This window comes from Glossina fuscipes, unplaced genomic scaffold (genome assembly GCF_014805625.2).
Source record: "Glossina fuscipes isolate IAEA_lab_2018 unplaced genomic scaffold, Yale_Gfus_2 3, whole genome shotgun sequence".
NCBI lineage: Eukaryota > Metazoa > Arthropoda > Insecta > Diptera > Glossinidae > Glossina > Glossina fuscipes.
The window spans coordinates 5,763,954-5,786,996 of record NW_023998417.1 but is presented as its reverse complement, the minus strand read 5'-3'; the positions used below and the strand labels follow the sequence as shown (position 1 = coordinate 5,786,996).

Below are 23,043 nucleotides of genomic sequence, written 5' to 3'. Positions count from 1 at the left end.
AAGCGCGATACACGCATCCAAGTGGAAGTTATTTCGAAGTTTTTCCATACTGAACGCTGCTTTATAAATAGTTTTACTTTACTAACATCCGCCTGAGTAGCTGAAGGCGAAGAATGTCGACTAGCAAGCCAATGGTCGTGGGTTCGAATCTCAAGTGCGGTAGAGTTTTTAATAAAAGCCGATAGCTCTAGATGCTAGTGCTTTTAAGAGTTTAGTCTTAGAATTTATTTCTCTGGCGAAATTAATAATAATAATAATAATAATACTTTACTTACAAAACCATTGTTTAATCAAGCTGTCAAAGTGACGCTTTAGTAAAAGTTGCAGTGCTTTAGCGAATTGACAACAGTCGCATTATCAGTCGATTAACTGTTATTTACCTATCACTTAATCCGTTCTTGTAATTCCATCTCAAAGGATAAAATGCAATTTCTCATAACTAATTAATGTTAATTATTCTTTTTTTTATTTTGCCTAAATACGCGGCGCTATCAAACTAGCTGCCGCAGCTTGAGTTTTTTCGATATGCACTTTTAAAGCGAAAACCTTTGATGCCACTATAGGATGAGTACATGTGTTTAGGAGACTTTTAGCCACCTCAAAGTCACCTTTTAAATTTAAAGCAACCGCTAAATTGTAGCGCACCACATTTTGAGCCGCATCCAAAGACTTTAAATGCCAATCTTTAGTTTCAAAATCAAAAGTATTCAAGGTAGAGACAAAAGTAGGTTCGAAGTGAGGCCGCGCCTCAGCTAATTTATCCATCATTGTTAATGCTTCACCAGCATACATATGAGCCAATAATCTAAAATAACAAATGAATATATTATTTATATATATATATATATAAATAACCGAATAACTTGCTTGTGAGCATCTGAGATTTTATCGGTTTTCAATAATTCTTGAGCCATTTCTAAAGCAGTAACGTAATCACCTAAACGCAGAGACACATAACTATAGGCGGCATATATAGCGGATAGCATAATATCAAGGGATTCTTTAGTTACAGGACCAGAAGGATTACAAAAATTATTATCAGTCGGTATTGATTTACAAGTCTCTTCTTCGTTTCCCTCCTCCGAACTTGTCGTAACATTAACTTGATGGCTATAGGCACGCGTGAGAAATAAGGCATTGCGTAAACTTAGCGCAGCGAATGGCATTGTTGGCTCCGGCACTGCCGCTGATTGACTGCTTTCTCTAAAATTAGTTTCGTCATTTGAGAAATTGTTTGTATAATTGATAACTTGAACTTACGTGTATGGAATCCGATTGGAGAACAATACCCTTTTTTGACTGGAGGAGGGACCATATTTTTCCTCTGCTACTCTTCTCTATTACGATAAAGTAAGCACTTTAATTTACCCTAGAAAGCTCTTAAACGTACATTTCATTTACCAATTCGTGCTCCATAATACAAGCCTCGGCTATACGCAACCAAAGCCTTGGATTGTTATGATAAGTTTTCAATGGTACAAGAAAAGATTGAAAAGCTTCTTTGGGCCTGCGCAAATGCAACATAGCTATACCTAAATTGTACAGAATTTCACAAGAGCGCACAGAACTCATTTGGTGCAGTTCCGCCTGGCGCAAATTAGCAGCTATATGCTTATCGAAGATTATAGCATTCTGAAAAAATTTAGCAGCTATAGCATAGTGACGCACCCGCAAATGAATAATTCCCATATTATTGGCAATCAAAGTATTTAGTTCGTGATTGTATAAACTAAAGCAAAAGGAAATACTGCTTATACTTCTTCTGCCATTACCATAGAAGCTCTTACCCTCCTCTATAACTGTCAACATTGATTTTTTTTAGTTGTTTTGCAGCCATTTGAAAATCTTTCATTATATAATACTGATGAGCCTTTAAAGCGGAAAATTCCGTTGTCTAAAAATATTATAAATAAATTTCACATTTTATGTTTAATAATAGTTAATTAGAGTACTTACACCGTCTTCCGGTACCAAAACAACTTTTCTATTAACCACCATCGATAGCATGCACAATAGTTTTAAGCAACGTGCAAGATTCTCATCTATACCAGGTAAAACCTCTTGGGGATTACTATCTTCGGCTGTTAATGTTAATGTACTCGTGCCCAATTTTTGCAGCAAAATTTCAAGAAAATCGTAAGCTTTTCTTAAACGATTTGTGGCTAATAAGAGCCTCAGCATTAGAACACCTATTAAGGCAATTGAACATTCATCGCAATTATCCAGTTTCTGTACGAGCGGTTTAAGTGTTAACAAAGCAGTTTCGAACATGTGACGATGATAAAAAATGACTGCTTTATTATAGATTGGAATCATTGCTGAAGGCCCTGGGTCTGGTGGCGGAGAAGATGTCATTTGTGGTAGCACGGCTAAATCACAACGATTGAGCTGAGAACAAAAAAAAAAAAAAAAAAAAAATAGGAAAACAAGAAAGTAAGCAATAAGAAAGTTTCATTATCTTCAGGTCATATTCGCGAATATCGCCTATTCACTAACGTCTAAACTTCACCTTAAGCTGAATCTTCTATACGTAAATAAACGATAGCATCAACATTTCAGATTATCAATTTAGATCCATGTCATTCTGAAGCCTCCTTATCGTAAAATAATCTCTTGAAAATCTTTTATTATAGCGATCCATTTTGAGCGTTTCTAACTATTGACATCATCCTTTTTGTTATAGACAACATTATTAACTTATTACATGTACAAATCAACTTAAGAAGAACCACTTAACCAATCCGTTATAATTTTATTTTAAATTTTTCAAAATTTGCCTTGACTGTCAAGATTGTTCAAAAGTCAATTCTTCACATACTTTTTAACGCTATAGAGATTGTCGGAAAGCTTCTTGAGGAAGAAAAAAAGATTGAGCACTTTATTAGTACCATGGCATCTTCAAAGAAATATCAAAAACCAATGCAGGAGCAGATGGATAAAGCATTTTTCTTAAAAGTTCGGACTAGCCGAGCACCAAGTCAACGCTTCTCTCCTATTTCCAAGAACATAAGGATTTCGCAATCCCGGAAACATTTACCCATAAAAAGCGACGGTGATACTTTTGAACGAAGTCGGTTTGAAAGTGAAATGAATGAACATTTAAAGAATTTATCTGAAAATGTTGAAGGGGATATTAAAAAACAAGCAAAATGTAAGTTTTCAAAATATTTTGCCTCATCGAACCCTACAATACTCTTTCTTATTACAGTGGCCAAAGCGGAATTATTATGCGATTTGAATAGGAAAGTTTTAAATCAATTAGTAGATGAGCGTAAAAAAGCCCAACTATTATTAAAAGATGCCTTACAAAATATTAAATTATTGCAAAGAGAATTAGATCAACCACTTACTCAAAGAAAGCAACTAAGTCAGGACTTACAATCAATGAATTTATTATTAAAAGATATAATGAATAAATGAGTTATTAACTACTGATGTAGACGCTTACGCTTACCGTTTTATCATCATCTAACTCTTCCAAAGATTTAAGTAGCTCATCATGATTTCTGCATTGTGTTTTATAAAATTTTGCAACAGCACGATTGTGCAACAACTTGCTATCACTGCCCCTGAGCAATTCTAGTTGCTCGAGAATTTCCAAACAGGCATCATAATTGCCACTGCAACAGATTGGAAAGGGCGAGATAACACTTAATTAATCAGCGACATTAGAAATAATTACCTCTCAAAATCGTCATTAGCTTTCGATATTAAACGGTAGTCTTGCGAATTAATTTTTGGTTTTTCCGGAGAGTTTGGTATTTCAGGGGTAACTGGTGTCTCTTCTGGCGTTTCCATTTGACCACAAGCAAAAAAATTGTCAAAGTTTTTCCACTGGTTGCTTTAATATATATAAATCTATCCAAATAAAATTTGCACTGAATTGCATTAAACAAAAACAGCTGCTCGCAACAATGTGCAGAGTTGATTTTATTGTAAAATAGCATCCGCGATTTTCATTCATAAACGAGCACTGCCAGCATAAAATTTCAGTTTGAACACGTCAACTGTTAAGATCAGTTAAATATTGACGACTCTCTTGAGTATTTTCTGATAACAAAAAAATTTTGTAATATATGTTTGCTTTAAATCAAAAAGAAAAAACCAGTTTTTTAATTTTTGAAAACCGTACAATGTTTATATATATATGTACATATATATATATACATATATTTATGATTTTTATGTTTTACGATAATTACAATTACAATAACATTGGAATTCGAAAATATATAAAGTAGAATATCTTAAATTAATAGAAAAAAATTTGATTTGTATTGTTAATCATTTTCTCTCACACTCCCTTAAGCTATGTATATTATATAGATTCAGATCATTTGTTCTCTGTTGCAGTTATATTTATACCTTGCAAATAAAGACCACAAGATTTGTATAAACAATTCTGAGCATTCTCGCAACCAAAATGCTTCAGGAATTTTCCCTTTTTTTTTTTCTTTTGTTTTCTATTTTCTGGCTTTGAATTAATTAGCATAATGTCAATTATTTAGTCGTGAAGCTTTTAGTTATAAACGTCAGTAGGTTTTTTTAGGTGTTACGAATTTTACCGGGCACATAATTTTTATCAATAACATTCTCTTGCAAAAACATATGCAAACATCTTTCATTTTGAGCCAATGGATGGCCAGCAATTTTATTAATGAAAGCCTCTAGTCCTTTGCGACGTTCCTCAATGAAATTCTCATCAAATATGCCTTCGTCGTTACGAAAAGGCATTTGACGTTTCCAGGCTTTGCTAGGTAACGGCGGTACCACGATCTACAATTTTTTTACATTTTAGTATTTTAGTAGTAAATAATACTTTAATATTCTGATTGGATACTTACTTTGCTGTCACGTTCTAATTCATTCCTTAACCATTCAAAGTCACTATATCGGCGTCGTACACTAGATTCTTTTACTTTAAAAACGGGCAAATTCGTCTGTAATAATTAATAATTTATAAAAAGAAAATTTCAAATTTTTTTCTTCAACATCTGCTATAATTAAATTATTTCTATTACGTTTACATTGCGAGGGTGTTTGTGACGCTAGAAATGTGTTAAAGAGTAAACAAAAAAAAGACACTTTAGAGAAAAGTCAAACTAACTTAAATACCTATTGCTGAACTCAAAGTTTAGCAGAACTAGAATTCCTTCCCAACAATAGGCAAATCCACGAATGCTAAGAGCAGATTAATTATTTTTCGAACGGCCTTGTTCATTTGTAGCGAAATTCAAATTCTTCAATACAATTTTGATGATATTTTAGTTTTGCAATTGTTGCGGACCCGTTTTACTTTGACGCTTAACATGGAAGAGAAACGGATTACGTTCAGTGAGCCAAATGACCAAACCTGTCCAACATTGCACGTATGTCACGTAAAGAATGACAAAGCTAATATAATATTACTTTAGGTAGTGGTAAGAATAAAACATAAACTTGAAGAAAAATTTAGTCAATGGCTTTTTTTGTCAACATTGTTATGACTAATCTCATACAAAAGATTTATGAGTAATTTCAGCTTTACTGATAAAGTTCTTTGAGTGATCAAAACTTATCAGCGACTGTGAGTTCTAAGTGCTCATTTAAGTTTTACGCCCCAAACATTTCTTTACTAAGAACTACTAAGAGAACTAAGATTTTCAAATTGCTTAAGTGTCGCAGCAAAAAGTTCTTCATTTTTTTTTATACATTATCGCTTACCCTCATTTTAACTTCATAGTCGGTGTAACGTTTTTTGCCTGCAGTCATTGTAGTCTGAGGATTTACAACATCTATTTCTAGGAAATTCGCTGGCACGGCGTATGCATCATCCAAGGTCTGCTTTTTGACATTTAAACGTCGGGTGGCATCTGTTGTACCATCAGATTCTACCATCATTGCGTTTTGTTTTTCTTATTGCTCTGTTGTGTTTTTTTTTTTAGAGAACCAACGCACAATTTGTTTTAATTGATTATGTATTTTAAAGGCCTTCTTTCAGCCTTCTACTTCAGCCGTCTTAATTATCAAAGGATTTATGCGGGATTTTTCCAGAAATTTCATTAAATAATTTTTCCAATTAACGCCCTGTTCTATTTCCACTTTTATTTGAATACGAAGAAAGTTTTGCAATCTAAACGTTTTATAGAAAATCAATTTCAAATTAAATAAATGTTTTTTAAAAATTTTCCTCGTCCGTAATAATGTTACTCTTTTCTTTTGATAATTCCGAAATGTGAAATTCTTTTCCAATCTCTTTTCACTTTTGCTTCGCTTTAGTGTTGCCATATGTCGGCATTTCTATTCCATTATGCCTGCTCTTACTGGCAAGTATCTTTATTTGTTTCGTGAAATCACTTTTGTGTGTGTCCGCGAAATACGTTTGAAACAATTCGTTTTAATTTCATTTTTATACGATTTGTATTCCATCAAAAACATTATATACGTGTAAGATGAAATATTTCGTTGGCAAAATTTTCTTTATCGAAATTATTAGAAAGTAGTTTAACCCACGCGATATAATAATTACTGGGAAGTAATAGTTTATGATTATTAATTTGACGCGTAAATCCAATTTCTTAATTCTCGAGGAACATTCCACAACATGATCTATAGTGCAAACAAATTGAAATCAATTGAGTCCGTACAAAAACAATCTCTACAATTCTGCTTTCGCGTTAGGCTCTGGGGTTTTAATATCCACCTTCTACCATATAGAAATCATTTAGCGCCGAGAAAGCAGACGAATTATGTTAGACGTATCGTTCGTTCATAAGCTTCTGAATGCCATCAATGACTTGAAGCAGTTGTTATCTAAACTATACTTGAATACTTCATAGGGAACGTCACGGCATTTTCGAATACTTAATATACAGGAAGTTGCAGGACAAACCTCGATATCGCTGATTCCATCCGAAAATTGTGGAAACACAACAATGAGAACTATAACTTAATTGACTTAGGCGAGAGTGCTTCTGCCGTAAAGTCTTGAATGCACTAAAAGTAGACATTTTTTTTAATGGAAAGATCTCTTGATGACAGCTGATTACCTTTTCTATTTTATATATAAAGAGACAAATTTTTTAATTAATTATTCTTTCGTCAAATCGGCTAATAAATACAGTGGAGTGAATGAATCTTGATTCAATTTTGAAAATTCAAATCTCTTTTCTGACTAGTAAACTTAGAGAACTTTCGTCGTGCCTAATTTCCATGCGCTTCGAAAGGTAAGTAAACGTATTAGTATTAAGTTATTATACTCAAACCTTTAAGCTCATAAAAGAGCAACACTTAAATAATATTTTATAAAATTTTCATTTGAATGTTTTTAAAATTCACCCAATGCAGCTTGATTTTCTGATATCCCTTAAAAGGATGTATTCTCGCGGTTCTTAGGACAGCTTTCTAGAGACAAACTTTATCTGTTCGTATATGTATTCGCATGACTGAATGAATACGCGCTCGTGATTGGACAAAGGATTGAAAACAAAAATTGAAGTTTGAATTTTTGTCAAGACTGCATGTAAAAGTGTACGATTTTTGATAAGAAATGTGAATGCATGGCATGGAAACATAGTTTCTGCGTAAGTCTACGATTTTATTGTTAACAGCTACGTAAAGAGGAATTCTTGTACAGAAAATACCGGCCATTGCGTAGAAGTTAAAAAAGAAAAAATATCCTCCGCAGTGGGCGAATAGGCAAATAGGATCTCGATTAACGGTTCATTGGACGTGGGTTCGACTCTCAAATGCGATTGTGGTTTTAGAATTTATTTCTCTGGCTACGTTATTTATAATAATAATAATACAAAAAAAATATTCGGAAAATTCGGATTGTTGACCATCGTTAAAAAAATACTTTCTCTTTTGTCTCGAAATATTCATTGAGTGGTTTTTCCCTATCATCGTACGAATCAAAGCGTTGGGAAGGATTCGAGTAAGCCGCATGGACTAGCGCTACTATGTTGAGTATTTCGAGTGTATTCCTCACCGCTTTCGTAATGTGGATGAATGGACGGATCACATATAAAAAAATACTCTTGTGACGCCTTTTTTAATATTCCGCTTGTTTTTGGAGCAGCGCATCGTTCAAGCATATTATATTATGTTGGAGAAAAAGAAATCCATTATTTTTTCGGTAGAATCACTTCCTACCGGTTGATCCTATCAACAGAACGTATAGCCTTCTTGCTATAGTGGTTTGTTCTTGCTATAGATATGAACGGTACACGTGGATCTAATTGTGAATATTTATGCCTAGGGTTATCAAACTCAACTCACTTTTGTATGTCATTTTGGGGCAAATTCCGGTTTCGTATTTACATATCTGATAAATAGTGGAAAGAACAAACAATTGTTCCGACGTACCTTCACCGCTAGCAATAGAGAATGAGAGGTTTCTGCGAAAAGATCCTATCATTAAAAATGTGAGAACATAACATAAGAACACAGATCGGTTAAATCTTTTTTTGTTATCTTTTTTATTATCGTTTTTATTGTCTCTTTTCATCATGCAAACCAAACTTTTCACGTTCGAGATAAGAGAAAGAATACAATTTGATTGAGTTTATCTTACACGTACAGAACAAGAGATTTACTTCTAAACAAGTATTTCCCGAAATATCTATTAATACATTTATGGACCCTTTCGCAGTGATTAATGCAATATTTATATGAAAAATTAATACAAAATATAATCAAAATGCTGTGTGCTTAGTGCAAACGAACACACATCCATCTAATTATATAAAACTGAAATTTGTGAAAATTCTTATCTTTAATTAAATTATTATACATTTTCTCTCTATACTCTAAAGCCTGATATTACTAATTAATATTATTATATATAATATAATATGATTTGATATTGTATGTTATGCATATATATAAAGAAATTAATTGCTAATTAATTTAATTTAATGCCATCATCTTATTTTGTTTTAGTCGTAATTGCTTGATCGGAGGTATTACGTTGAAATTTATTCTTCATATAGTTTCTTACGTAAAAGGAGCTGAACATGTAGGTGAATAAAGCCGCATTGAATGTTAATAAACCGGCTATAAATTTTGATATATTACAGTTGGGTTGAAATTGCAATTGGCCCGTATGAACAAAAATGATTAAAAATTGTATCTGAAGCAAAAACAAAAAAAACAAAAAAAAAAGAAGAAAAGTAAAGTAATTTTCTTTTCTTTTTTTTTTTAATAAATAACTTTTTGTTATAAAATTTAAATATTGCTTACAATTTGCATAATTGTTAAATACTTTTTCCACCATAAATACTTTTGAACTTGGGGACCCAAAGCAGCCAACAGATAATATGTATACATTATAATGTGTATAAAGGAATTGATGAAACCTAATAAAGTAACATGACCACCTATTCAAGTAGAACACTATTAGTGACGATTATCGTCGCATAAAGCTTTCGAAACATACCTGCAAAGTACTTAACACCGATAAAGGCACAAATCGGCATCATTGTATGATGATATAGATGGAGGAATGAAACCTGACGTTCTTTTTTACGCAGCACAAAGAATACGGTGTCCAGTAATTCCGTTAACTTGGCGATATAATATAGCCAAACTGCCCGAGCCATCTACAAAATGTGAAATTGAAAACTGTTCGTGTGCGTGTCGTGTACGTTGAATTTAATACGGAATAGGGAACTTACTCTCATAGCTCGTGGATCTGTTGTATAACTAACTGGTTGACATTTAAAATTATAATAACCGTCCCAACCGCCTTTGTAGCCCTTTGAAAATTTATTAAAATTTTTCATTTTTTTTTTTTTTTTTTTTTTTATACATATTTTCATTGCCTTATTTATGACTTACCTCGTACAGTAATATCCAACTAAATACGACTTGTAAAGCATTGTACACCAGTAAGGTGGTTTTCAATTCGTACGGTTTACGATCACGCATATATCGTGGACCCGCTGATAAGCAAAAATATAAATATGCGACTAATATCATGAATAGCGGTCCCGGAGAGTTGGATAGAAACCAACTTTTTGTACGCAAATCTTCATGTTCTACAAAAAAATTCACCATACGATCCACCATAGCGGTGGACGTATTCATTCTCAGGGAGACTATACTGGCAGACATTGTGAATACACTTCTTCTGCTATGAAAATCTATAATTAAATGTAATTATAATGTAATTAATATGATGATAGTTAAGTCATAGAGGAAAATATGAAAATGAAATGTTGAATGTTCCCCGGAGGTGGCCTGAGTTTCTGAACTATTGTGAATGTGCTTGTGGGGGAACCAGAGCAATTTTTTCCACAAATTTTCGCTTTCTCTCCTCACTCTTATAACCCTAATAATTCCGAAAAAATTTACGGGTCAAAACGAGCAAAAACGGTAGAAAAAATTTAAGCGGAAAATGTCGTTTGTTCTAATTCTATTAATAATTAATTAATTTAAATATAATTTATAATAACGGCAGAGTAGGTTTGGATAAAAAGAAAGGTCAACCGCTGTACTGGGTGCTATTACTACAGACAAGAGAACTTTCTTTATTCTTATGTGGCACATTTTTATCCGAAGACTCGACTTATGTAGAGCAGACGTGACTGAATTTTCTAAAAAGTCGAATTTCTTCTACTTTCTAAGAGAACAGAGAAGAGATGAATCGACCGTAGCTTTTCCACGAAAATGACGAAAGCTTTGGTTCTTGAGGATAGAGCGGTAACCGGAGGAAAGAAAGATGATCATAAAGTTTCTTACAATATTTTCGTTAACATACTAGAACGTTACCATAATATCCAGCTCACATTCAATCATAATTCTTCTGGATATGAATTCCATTTCAAAGTCTTTCTAAAAATAGCTTAAATCGATTTACAGAAAAGTCCACATATATGCAAGCAAAAAGTTGAATGATTTTCGCAGATATATTTTATCAGATAAGGTCCGAATACTAATGTAATGTAAGTACAGGAGTAAGTTATCTATTTGCTTTTATGTAATTCATTTGTAGCTATTCCCTTATTGATTATCTTATTACGCTTTAAACATTATAATTATGCTTAACTAATTTCAATTTATCAGTATGAGTGTAAGTTGAAGCAACTTACCTTTTAGTCAAGGTTAAGCTATTCTTATAATTATATAATTAGCTATGAGTGAATTCATGAAAGAAAGAAAACCCGAAAGTCAATAACTTGATTGTTGTGTTGCACAATATGAATATAAGGGAAATAAAAGCAAAAAAAAAAAAAAATGATGCTCTTATAGTTTAGAGTAACGTATTACTCCAGAATATATATATATATTTTTTTTTTTTCGTTTTCGCTGCGTAAGCATTTCAGCTTAAACCAGTTGGAAAAACTCAAACTACAGCAGGTTTATAGTTATTGTCGTTCCGTTGCACTTGTCTTGAGCTAGGCATTGTTAAAAGCGTGCGGACATATGGATTTATGTTAATACATATGTTGATAATAACACCTTTGGCCCTTTCAATAAGCATTGTAAACCATAAACCAGTTTGGTTTTTTTTTTTTCTTTCTTTAAGTTTTTTCAACAGATTTTTTTTTTGCTTTAAAAAAGAAATCCAAAAATTACTATAGATTGGTTAAGCAATCAGGGGTTTAATACTATAGGACAATTTAGATCGCATGCTTTTTACAAACTGACAGACAGACAGTGACTGGTATGTGAGCATAAATACTTAGTAGTTTAGTAGTAGATAGGTAATCATTAACTTTGATTAAGTTATTTAAAAAAGGTTTTTTTTTTATTTTTTTTTTTATTTTTCTTTATTTATATTTAAATTTGCTTTAAAAGTAATGAGGTCCATTTTTAAACACATTAATAAGTTATTAAAACATATTGCAATTATTATTATGTTCATATGTTAAGTGCTTAGATATTAATTGGCGGATCAATCACATTACCATGCAATAAGCTTATCAAGTGTATCAAAATTTTCATCAAGAATTTATATTTCTCATCAATGTGATTAGCGATTATGATTTCAAAACGCTGTACATGAAAACTTCAACAATATGCCGTAAGGCGATTAAATCAGATCAGTTAAGAATAAACGGACTGCCTTTGAACATTTATAAGCCGTATTTCGGGCAATTACAATTATTATACTACGGTAGACAACAATATATATATATATATATATCATCTCAACGTGCACGAAGTTTTCTGCAAGTAATGGATCGATACCATCTTGTGTACCTTTCGCATCTGATAAACTGTAATGGGAAATACCAGTACAATATGCCTAACATAATATAAGGACTGATTCCTTATATTTGTAATAATTTTAAAACAACTTGTAAAGAGTTTTTTAAGCATTTCAAGCATTTATTATAACTCAATAAAAAAAGGGAAAGATAAGACGCAGCTTAGATAAGTAGCTTATGCTAATTTTCCTTTCATCAAGCGGACAGGCGGACAGTCAGATAAATATTTTTATGCATTGGTGGGTGCAAGTATATTATCCGAGGTGTATATAGACATATATATATTATTTTCTAGAATATCTAGAATCAAAGATTCATCCTTACTGCTTAGCTAATACTTGATTTTATTGTTCAGTATTTGCTTTATTTCTATACTACAACTAACTGTTCATATGACTAGTTAAACTAGAGTTTTTTTTCATTTATTCCACGACATTTAATGCTTTTTCGTATGCGTTTAAATATTTACTATTTTTTGCTTTCAATAGAAATGCTTACTTTTCTCCAGATAAAAATAAATAAATTAATAAATTTCCGATTAATTTCTAATCTAAACATAGTTCAATCCTGCCGGTGATATTTACATTGATTTACTATTTGATTTATTCTACTTAACGATATTAAGATACCGTTAACTTTGATAAGTGAAACTGCGTTTGAGAGACACTTAACGCTTGTTGTTGCAAAACTGCAAATTTTTTCAAAGAAACTCTGGATGCTATATATAGTTACAAACATATATATATATATACTCTTGTATGTATATATATACTCTTGTATATATATATATACTCTTATATATATATATATATATATACTCTTGTATATATATATACGAGGCGTGGTAATAATTTCTCTGTGTTGAAATTCACAGCTTTGTAAAACAACCATCAAGTGTTCATTTCATCCGAAATTATTCACATTCGTAGCTTAGACATTGATGTTCGTAGGGTGCAAGTTTCAGCTGTTTCAACATTTAAGGCTTTCAAAGGTGTTCAGTTAAACGCAATTAAGTCGTACTTTGGTTCCTATCTAAATCAACTCTAGTGTTGTTGAAGTAAATATTCAACATTTCATTGACTCGATCCTCTTCTCTTTTTATTGTTGTTATTATTAAAATGCATTAAAAAACTAGTGAGGAAATTATGTTCGTCAGAAATATTTTTTTTTTTATTATTTGAAACGTGAAGTGTGAAAATGAAACCGTAGAGTTTGCTTTCAGCCAAAAATTTGGCGTTTTTCCTTTCCATTCGCTTTGCTTTTCCAATAATATTCATATTTTTATTATAGTAGTATTAGTGCACAGATCTATTAAAGATTAAAATAGTAAAGTGGAGGAGAAACCATTTTTCTCGGAGGCATAATTGGAACATCTGCCTTTTAGGGCTAATTTTTGAACCCTGCCAAAAATGAATTAATTGTGGACGCATAGGTCGATCGATCACAATCGTTGTCGCAATAAATTTCTAACTGATGGTAGAAATTCGGTACGTCAAGTTTTAGATCGTCACCGGCTAAAAGTTATAAGACACAACTCGTGATTATTGTAAGTAGATCATCTCTACTTTGGTGATGAACTTTGAAATGCTCGTACATCTTGGATATTCGTCATAGAAGTCGTCGATATATTTATCTGTTACGAATGAATCTATTCGTTTTTCTACTTCATTTTCACGGCCATTGAAGGGAAGAAGCCAGGTTTTAATCTTTTATGGTAGTTTTTGTAACCGTAAACTTCGACTAGGCGGACGAACAGACGTACAGAAAAAGAGGTGAAAGAGATAGCGATAGAATTTTTGGAATTTTGAGTAGTTCAAGCAAGAATGCAATTTATGCCTATTTCTGATGGCTCTTTCTGGTTGTTGTCTGCCCTGCAAAACTATTTAGGGGCAAACTTCCTGCTTCCGTTGATAATTAAAAAAGTTTCCACTTGTTAACACCGACTAACATTCGCTATTACCTAAGGTAATTATATCCTAAATCTCTGTGATCTTTTGTAAATAATAATTAAATATCATAGTTATATATGATAAAACAAGTTTTTTTGTTTTTTTTTTCTTGGAAAAAGCCAATCATCTACAGCCTATAAAACAAATAAGTAAGCGATGACAGTGTTAACGTAACCTTGAATGTACAATCATTTCCTCGCATTTAGAAAAATCTTTTGTCTATTAGTTAATTGCGAACGTGTAAAAGAATTGATTCGAACGAAAGGTAATTAGATTAACTTGATAGGTCAATCCAGAAATCTTGTATTTTAATTATATGGTAAGAAAGCTAAACGATATCATCCGAATATTCCAAAGATCAATCAATCTTTGGGTGGATACTACTTCAACATACAAACGTACAAACATTTAAAAAAAAAAAAAAAATAAATAAATAAGAAAATATTAGTTTAAATGGTGTTATTGACTTTAACTTAAGCACACACTTGGCAAGGTTTGCAAAAATCGCCTTGAGGCTTGGTATTACAAATTTACATTTAATTCCATCTTTATAGTCAAATTTTAAAGATCATCAGATTGCGCTTTTTTCTTTTTTTTTCGCGTTCTCCTTCTATTCAAACAAAATTAACGACCATCACAATTGAAGAAGTGTCGTTAAGGTACTTGTAACACAAGCCTATGTTGACGATTACATTTACTTTTGCATATTTATGTAGCGTTTTGTTAAAATTTTGTTCGCTCATATTTGATGATGAACGCATTTAAAAAAAAAAAAAAAAAAAAAAATATTGGTGTTTTTATGTCATACATGCACACATACACTCATGTTTGTATCTGTTTACGGAATTATTTGCTTATAGAAGAAATATTTTGTTTTTCTCATATTTTCTAAAATATTTTTTTTATTTAAATTTTTGCTTTATAAAGAAGTTTTGAACAAAAAAAAAAAAAGAAAAAAAGAAATATAACAATAACAATAATAAGTAATATTTCTGTGATCCAATATTTATTTGATCTTGAAAACTAGTTTTGGGTTTTATTCAATGTGTTGTGAAATGAAAATCCCCACACGCAATTAATCCGTTAGATAACTTTTATAATAATAAGTAATTATGATAATTTAATTAAGCAATTTGTTGAAACTTTTTAAATAAGCCCACCATTAGGCATGACTTGATGAACTTGCAAGTACACATTAACATTTAAGTGCAGTTAGAAAGTATACTAATATTGTCATTCCATTTTGTAACACACAAGCAATCTTCTTGTTAGACAAGCACAAGGCAAAGACTTATTAAGCTAAACATGTCCATATACCGCTGTCAAGAACTCAGAACTGAGCTTAACATCCATATTCGTGGGTTAATCACCAAAGTGAAATTCTTAAAGAAAATTCGATTCGTTTGGGTTACATAAAAAAAAAGCTCAAAGATCTTTTAATAATTTACGTTCTAGCACATAAATAATTAGTGAAAATGTTGTGCCCAGTTTTTTTTTGTTTTCTTATTTTCTTTTTTTTTACCAAACACCGCGAAGCACGTGCGAACGCAATGGCGATCAGAAAGGTTTATATGTAGACGGGATTGAAATTTTCGTAAACAACCACTATATCATAAGGATAAATAATTGAATTAAAATCAATATTTATATTGAACACATTATTATCAATTGTGGTAGGTACATCGGTCAATAATGTCCAGAAATTCAAAAAACAAAATGGCCGTTCTTTGTTTCGTTTTTCTATGCGTTTTTTATGCAAATTAATTATCGTTTAGAAGTTTTTTAATAATATTTATATGGATTGTGTGTGTGATACATTGTTAAATTGTAAGTAGGACTGCATCATAAAAGATTTGTTGTCTGCTTATCAAAATGTTGTATTACGAATGCTTTGTATATAGCGAGTTGGTCAGGCATTTTTGTTCTCTATACCAGCACTTTTGAGGGAAAAACAGATTCATTGACCCTACACACACATATTCGCCTAATATCCTTTAATTCACTTTCATCATGAAATGCTAAAAATTGTACCTTGTTGTCTTTTTTTTAAGAGAGAGATATGAAGAATAGACCTATGTGATCCAAACTTATCATATTTAATTCGTACGTCAATTCCCTATTTAGCCTTAACTTTCGCTACAAAATACCAAGGTGCAGAGTTAAAAAAATATGATTGAAAATTGATATGCTTGCAATTTAAACTATAATTAATTATTTGGAATTAAAATGACCTGTAACCGAGATTCATTTGTAAGTCACGAAGTATACTTTTAATGAATTGCCAATCAAATAAATTCAATAATTAATGTCGTATGTCGAAGGGAAAACACACCAAATTAATCATAATTAAATAACAAAGTAAATTACTCCTGTAAAAGACAATAATTATATTAAAGCAAAAGCAAAGAGTAATTTTTTTTTTTTTAATCTACGTCACATTATAAGGGGAACGTGTTTAAAGTAAAATAATTTTACGTTTATTGTTGATGTGCTCATATTTATATATATATATATATATATATATATATATATATATGGTATCCATATGTTTTGGCTGTTTCTTAGTTCTAAGGATTTGCCGGCTTTAATAAGCTAATCACGTCGCTACCAGAAAAATGTATTCACGTTTTACAGAATTTTTTTTTTTGTTTTGTTTTTTTTTTTTTAAGCATTTTATCTGCTCCTCCTACGGCAAAGCGAGCGATTGACAAAAACGTAAGCACTTATTTAATGTTCAAAAAAAAAAAAAAAAAGCGAGAAGCGAGCGTAACGTGTCAAATTAATTCAATTTATTCAATATTCATGTGCTAGTGTTTTATTTACGCATCCCAAAAAGCTAAAAGCAAAACAATGCGTAACCTTTCAATTACCATATTTTATCATATGAAAATATTATTGAGAATTTTTATATATAAAAAAGAATATTTTGATATACATACGCATACATATGCAATATGATAACAAATTTAATAATTAATTAACATTGATTTCATTCGAACATTTCAACCAAATATGCTTAAGAAATTATATTTGTATAGAAAAATTTCCGGTTTCACTATGACTGTCACTATGTTAAAAATAACAAAAAAAAAAAAAAAAACAAAAAAAAATTTATGATTTATTTAAAATTTTTTTTTTTTTGTTCCGACTTGAGCGAATAAAAATAAAAAATTTTTATTAATATATAAATCATTTCTTTGAATGCTTTGTGGTTGTAAATGAAATATATAAAAAAAAAAAAAGATAATTTTCCCGATTACATTGTTAAAACCTGACCTACCTTAAAAAAAAAACTTTCGGCTTTGCCAAGTCAAAGGTAAACTTTATGTGTTAAGCGAGCAATGAATGAATTAACGCATACGTCTTTTCTCATCTCAATGTGTTGAGGAAATTTATTTTTATTTTTTTCGATATTCAAAGGCAGATAAAAGTGTAAACCCGAAGATTGCGAATACAGGCGAATATATTGTTTTCTACATTCGCTTAAGGAATCGACAGAGATGGGAAACAAAGATAAAAGGACGACTCTTTGTAGAAGGCAAGGCTTCAATGGACTTAGCTAACTCTTGATTTCTTGCTCTTAGGTTTCCCTAGCGTTAATCGCACTTTGTTGAAACACTCTACTATTCTCTACCTACGTGCTATAGCACATCAACAGCCCTCGTTCGTCTTCTTACTTTTATCTTAACATTAGTGTAATCATTAGGGTTAATATTTATTAACAATTAAGCGATTACTTGCTTTAGGAACAAACTTGAATACCAACTAGTTTAAGAAAATTTAGGCATTTAGCCGATTAATTTTATTATTAATGGTTGGGTCATAACCCCAGCCGAAATTTTTCGGCTTTATTTCAATTAATTGAATTCAAAACCGATCGTACGCCTCGAGATAGTGATGGTAATGTAATAGACTTTTGAATTTTTAACCGGATAACAACTATAGATAGATTATCATAGTAATTTGGTATTTCAGTTTTCAAAACTTTTTCTTGTAGTTTAAAGAGTCCCCACAATCCATGTTCAGGGATTGAGTATGGTATAGTAAACGGGTTGACAATCTTACGTTACTCTAATGTACGTATTTCACTCTAATAAATGGTCGCAAGTGATTTTATATTAATAAATAAAAACAAGCGTTGCGTAATAAGAAATAATAGAAGCGATGCACTCTCACTTTTTAATCGTGATCATAAACAAATGATTAAACTAAGCGCTTCAATCCACAATATGGGAATTGAATCGAATTATTCAAAGCCTGACTTAATACTTTTATTTTATATGTTTTGCATGACAAGGCCGTAAAGAATGTTTGAGGAAAAGTAAATTTATTGCTAAATAAAAGAAATAAAGAAAAAATTTATTATGTAATTCAGACTAAGTCAGACTAAGTTTGCGTCTGTCTTTACATTTAAATGATAGGAACGTTTCTTGAAAGGATTATGTCCGTTTTATATTCATATATTTTGAAACATTTGCCTGCAGAGCACTTATCGGAGCGAAGCTTGTCATTTTGGCAGCGTGCCCTTCGGTAAGTCTAAGCATAATTTGGATAAGGTTTTCAATAAACTGCCGACACGTATCGCTTATCTGGTCTTTTTCTTATGTTGTCCTAAGCTTAAGATAAGCGATTTTGCTCTGCTCTATGCAAAGAAAATTCTACTAAAATATTTAATATGACCAAGTTTTCAGGTAAGATCCTCTCAGTAACACCGTGACATCTACAAAAAAGTGAGGAAAGAGCAGGAGATAAAGAGATACCGCAGCCTAGCTTGTGCATGCCAAATCAATAGATATGATGCCTTTACCTAAGACTAAGCATTCACTATAGCTACGACCAAGTGTGGTCAAAACGCTCTGAAGTTTGAACCGGTTAGTTGCGATTCTTATCTATTCGACTATGCGATCGCCCAAGTCAATCTCGATAGCTAACAACTCTTTAGCTAACCTTCACATTTACAAATGATACCAATTCCAGCAGAACTTTCTCTAAAAGGCTGCAAGCACCATTAGCTACCATCCTGATCTTTAAGGCTAAAGTTTAATCATATATCATAATCATACAAATGAAAAATGAGCATTTATTCTGACTGGTCCATGATCAGATGAGTCTGATAAGAAGAGTTCCGTAAGCAAAAAAAATACCCGTACGCTGTAACTGCTTTATGTTTTTATTATTATTTATATTAAAGGAGAAGAAAATTAGCGTTTGACTTTCTACAGCTCCAGTTTCTATTGCTCCTATTGATTGGATGGGCCGACCATTTTTTCCCTGCTCTTATCGTAATATATAGTTACTAGAAATTAAGAAAAGCTGAATTTTCTCTTCAACTATGAACTACGCAATGAATCAGTGACCTTGAAAAGAATTTTAACAATCTGCTTGGGACTTTACGTAACTGACTTGATTATCGAAAAAAAAAGAAATCTTTGAATGCTCCCAGATATCTTGTCTTTATAGTATGTAAAACTCGTTACACAATCATGTGCTCGAGAAATAAAATTAAAACAATGTCAATTACTATTAATTGTAGGCATTTATAAAATCTCGTATATATGTACTATAATGAATATATGAATGAATGCCGAATCTACACTTGCGTGTCGTTAACTGAAGACACCACCAAAATAAGGTGAAAAGCATAATGAGTCTAATGAAATCAAGATAATCAAGTAAGAAAACGGGATACATATATACATAGTCGAAGTTTGGTTGCGCGTTATTTGCAGTAAGTATTTTGTATGTATTTTTAGTCAAAAAACAACCGAAAATTAGTCAAGATGTTTTTTTTTAAATCTGTGTGCTGTGCAGACTTTCCGAAGTAAGAAAAAATGTAAAAAACTTTGTTAAAAAGCACATGCATGGGACTTGATGTATCATAGATAGCTGTAGTCGATCGGTTGCTGGAAAAAGAATAGTTAGCAGAAATGGATATTAAATTCGCTAAACTGACATAGGGCTCTATAGCTCAAAAACTTATTTTTTTAATTGAATTGTAGGCGTTATTAAGGCGGTCGTAATCAAACAACCTAAAGCTGTAGCTACCGGCAACATTGAGGAAAGAAAGTGACATTAAATAATTGCTTTTTACATAACAGGAGACACAAAAATTTAAAAATACATATAGCCTTTGTTGTTCGATTCTCCCTATTTTTAGAAAGAAATTTGATTTGCTTAAGTCAACTCAAGAGGTTATGATCATCAAGAATAGTGGAATTATATTTCACACGATCTTGGTCGCCTGCTTGGGGTCAGCATTTTGCAGTATTAAATGCAGCATAGGTAAGACTATCTACCTTAACCTCAAGTAACTAAAGACATTTTACGGAGGATCATTAGGAGTACAACAACACCGACCCAACAATATGAAGAATTCGTCCAAGGATGATGCGGTGAAGCGTTTGTATTTTATAGGGTTTCTACTGCGAGCGTGTATTACAAACGAAATAATAAATTTAATATAATTATTTCCTTTTAAATTTAAACCAAAGAAAGGCAAATTATTAACGTACATTACAATAATAGTTCAGATGACATTGTTATACACACCACCGAAGAATGAAGATATGTTCACTATATCAAAACGTTGACAATATCCGGAAGGAAGTTTCCCAGGTTCTATACAGTGCACTGGTATTGTTGACCACTATCAAATTTTGAATCCATCTATGCATACTTGTCTGTCCGTCTTTCTTGGTTGTCCGTTTATAGTTGCCTGTATTGGCAAAAATTGAGTGTTCAGCAAAAGCTTTGGAAATTGCTGTAAGCACACGAGTTGATATTGAAAATGGTCTAAGTCGATGAAAGGTCGCTTCCATAGTACAACGTTCAGTAAGCATTTCACTTATTACTCATAACTCATAAGGTTATGCAAGGTATAGAAGATATTCGGCGAATTCGAGCGAATATAATTTTCTTACTTGTTTCATTTTAAATTATGTGAACAAACCGGTAAAGGAAGCTGAATACACATATGAATGAATGAATTTCTCTTAAATATTTCTTGATGTAAACAATGATAATATTATATAAAATGAGAAGATATCATGTCCTTGGAATAAAAATTTATTTCTCCAAAATTTTTTTTCATATTTAATTTCATTTGCATATAGAAAATACCGAAGAAATTTTAATATATTCAGTAGATAATGCTGCTGCTTCTGCTCGTATTATTTACGTTTGCCGTTAGTGTGTGATATTTTATTGTTTTCTTAACATTTATTATTATTATTATTTTTTTTTATTTTTTTTTTTTTAATATTTATGGTATAGGAAATCATAAGATCTCCAAAAATTTGCTAAAAGTTTAAACAAATGATAAGTATTGTATTGACAAGACTGCGCTGACTCTATAAACGAACGCATTGGTGAAGGTTGTTCAAGTGATAGGAAAGAGCAAATTAAAGCCTCATTGATTGATTTTTTTTGTTAATAATTTTGAAAATAAACAAAAATTATTTCATAAAAGCAATGAAAATTTATTTATTGATTTCATTTTTTTCTTTTTTTTTTCTTACCTTATTTATTTTGAAATATTATAGCAAAGCAATCAAAAATATTTATTAGGTGTTCTTTTCTGTACTCATAAAAAGGCGAAGTATTTTTTTTTTCTTTTTTTTTTTTCTCCTTTTGACGACTTTTAAAACAATGCCTTCTTTTAATTTAATTTCGTCGTTTTTTTTCTCTTAAAAATTTTAAATTTACCTTTGCACTAATATGGAATTTTATGAAATTGTGAGCGTGAAATTTTAAAAACACTTCCAATTGCTCGGCGCTTTGATAACAGACTAACTTTGCTGGTATTAAAGGTATAACTCTTCTATTCAGTTTACTTCATACGATCTTGTCAAAGGCAACAGCAACAACAATTGCTCTGTCAATCAGCACCCAAAACAACAGCACAACCAATAGTCGCAGAGACGTTTTGAAAATAATTAAGTTTCGCTTTCAATTCTGCTGCTGCTATCTCAGCTCAAGTCTCCCTTGCGCGTACGTACACAACGGATATACTGTTTTATGTAAGAAGTACTTGAACAGTATATGTATATGTGTGTTTAAGTGCGGCTTAATATATTGTTTGTTAACTTAAAATAGACGATCGCTGTACCTGTTCTTTTAATTCATTTTTTTTTTTGATCATAAATGATGAATGTTTTGATGCCCGAGATGGCTCAGATTTTGTTTATTTTTATACTCAATTGTCAAGGATGAATATATACTCATTGAGTCATTGCATTTGTTACAGTCAGAAAGTATATACAGGAAGTGTGTAAAAATTCCTAATCGACCTAAGACAGGAAAACAGAAGAGTGCCCAGAAGAGGTTTTGGCGAAAAAAATACCATATGTCACTCTCACCTTACGGTAAATTACGGACGTGATTCACATCAAATTTTGAGAAGGAAGCGAACATTTTCTAATCATTTAAAGGCTATAGTGGGTATCCGTCTAAAATTTGATACAACTTCAAGGTTACCACAAGTGCATCTAACAAATTTCTTGCTGTTGAGCCAAATGACACATAAATATTTGACAAGAAACCTACGAAATCTTTAAAAAGTCAATCAAGAAATATCTGTAACAGCAGCGAAGTTCCTTCAAAAAAGTTTCGGGAAAAAAATAGTTTCATTACACGAATTAAAAGCAATCACGTGTTGAGCTGTTAAAGCTCTAAGATAACGTTCTGCAGAAATATAAATATAAGAATACACTTATATGTATGTACTTAGTAAGGCTGGGATACTATGAATAAATATATAATAATTAACTATTATGTCTCACATATACGTTTTGGTCCAATGCCCGTGTCCCGGGCATTCTTAGAACACTACATTCTTACTTACTGCAGCGTTGCTTAGGTTCAGGTTTTAAGAGTGTATGTGTGTGTTTCGCATGGGGAAT

General features: G+C 31.5%; 3 protein-coding genes across 4 annotated transcripts; all 3 read right to left on the bottom strand.

The window, feature by feature from the left end:
* Nucleotides 1–204: 204 nt before the first annotated feature.
* On the bottom strand, nt 205–3,876 carry LOC119635116 (CCR4-NOT transcription complex subunit 10). 2 transcript variants are annotated; one of them, XM_038029704.1, is made up of 8 exons: nt 3,683–3,876; nt 3,455–3,620; nt 1,957–2,388; nt 1,788–1,894; nt 1,402–1,729; nt 1,261–1,337; nt 856–1,203; nt 205–805 (listed from the first exon to the last, which is right to left on the bottom strand). In XM_038029704.1, exons 1-8 carry the CDS (start codon nt 3,796–3,798, stop codon nt 475–477), a joined length of 1,905 nt encoding a protein of 634 aa, XP_037885632.1. In that variant the 5' UTR covers nt 3,799–3,876; the 3' UTR covers nt 205–474. The 2 variants fall into 2 exon arrangements, with proteins under 2 accessions (XP_037885632.1, XP_037885633.1); XM_038029705.1 differs by having other exon boundaries at nt 868–1,203.
* Nucleotides 3,877–4,232: 356 nt separating this feature from the next.
* On the bottom strand, nt 4,233–6,211 carry LOC119635121 (sorting nexin-12). The gene is made up of 3 exons (XM_038029712.1): nt 5,704–6,211; nt 4,845–4,940; nt 4,233–4,776 (listed from the first exon to the last, which is right to left on the bottom strand). Exons 1-3 carry the CDS (start codon nt 5,878–5,880, stop codon nt 4,546–4,548), a joined length of 504 nt encoding a protein of 167 aa, XP_037885640.1. The 5' UTR covers nt 5,881–6,211; the 3' UTR covers nt 4,233–4,545.
* Nucleotides 6,212–8,908: 2,697 nt separating this feature from the next.
* LOC119634497 (elongation of very long chain fatty acids protein) lies at nt 8,909–21,759 on the bottom strand. Its single transcript, XM_038028710.1, has 6 exons — nt 21,661–21,759; nt 9,820–10,124; nt 9,657–9,737; nt 9,419–9,581; nt 9,223–9,359; nt 8,909–9,112 (listed from the first exon to the last, which is right to left on the bottom strand). Exons 2-6 carry the CDS (start codon nt 10,093–10,095, stop codon nt 8,909–8,911), a joined length of 861 nt encoding a protein of 286 aa, XP_037884638.1. The 5' UTR covers nt 10,096–10,124; nt 21,661–21,759.
* Between the last annotated feature and the right edge of the window lie 1,284 nt (nt 21,760–23,043).

Coding starts and splice junctions, on each gene's coding strand:
- LOC119634497 (XM_038028710.1), bottom strand. CDS start 10,095: ATGTCTGCCAGTATAGTCTCCCTGAGAATGAATACGTCCACCGCTATG. Junction 9,738..9,819: donor GTTGGATATTACTGTACGAG/GTAAGTCATAAA, acceptor AAATTTTCAAAG/GGCTACAAAGGCGGTTGGGA. Junction 9,582..9,656: donor CAGATCCACGAGCTATGAGA/GTAAGTTCCCTA, acceptor CACATTTTGTAG/ATGGCTCGGGCAGTTTGGCT.
- LOC119635116 (XM_038029704.1), bottom strand. CDS start 3,798: ATGGAAACGCCAGAAGAGACACCAGTTACCCCTGAAATACCAAACTCT. Junction 3,621..3,682: donor GCTAATGACGATTTTGAGAG/GTAATTATTTCT, acceptor AATCTGTTGCAG/TGGCAATTATGATGCCTGTT. Junction 1,895..1,956: donor TTTTGGTACCGGAAGACGGT/GTAAGTACTCTA, acceptor TAATATTTTTAG/ACAACGGAATTTTCCGCTTT.
- LOC119635121 (XM_038029712.1), bottom strand. CDS start 5,880: ATGATGGTAGAATCTGATGGTACAACAGATGCCACCCGACGTTTAAAT. Junction 4,941..5,703: donor ACTATGAAGTTAAAATGAGG/GTAAGCGATAAT, acceptor TAATTATTACAG/ACGAATTTGCCCGTTTTTAA. Junction 4,777..4,844: donor AATTAGAACGTGACAGCAAA/GTAAGTATCCAA, acceptor AAAAAATTGTAG/ATCGTGGTACCGCCGTTACC.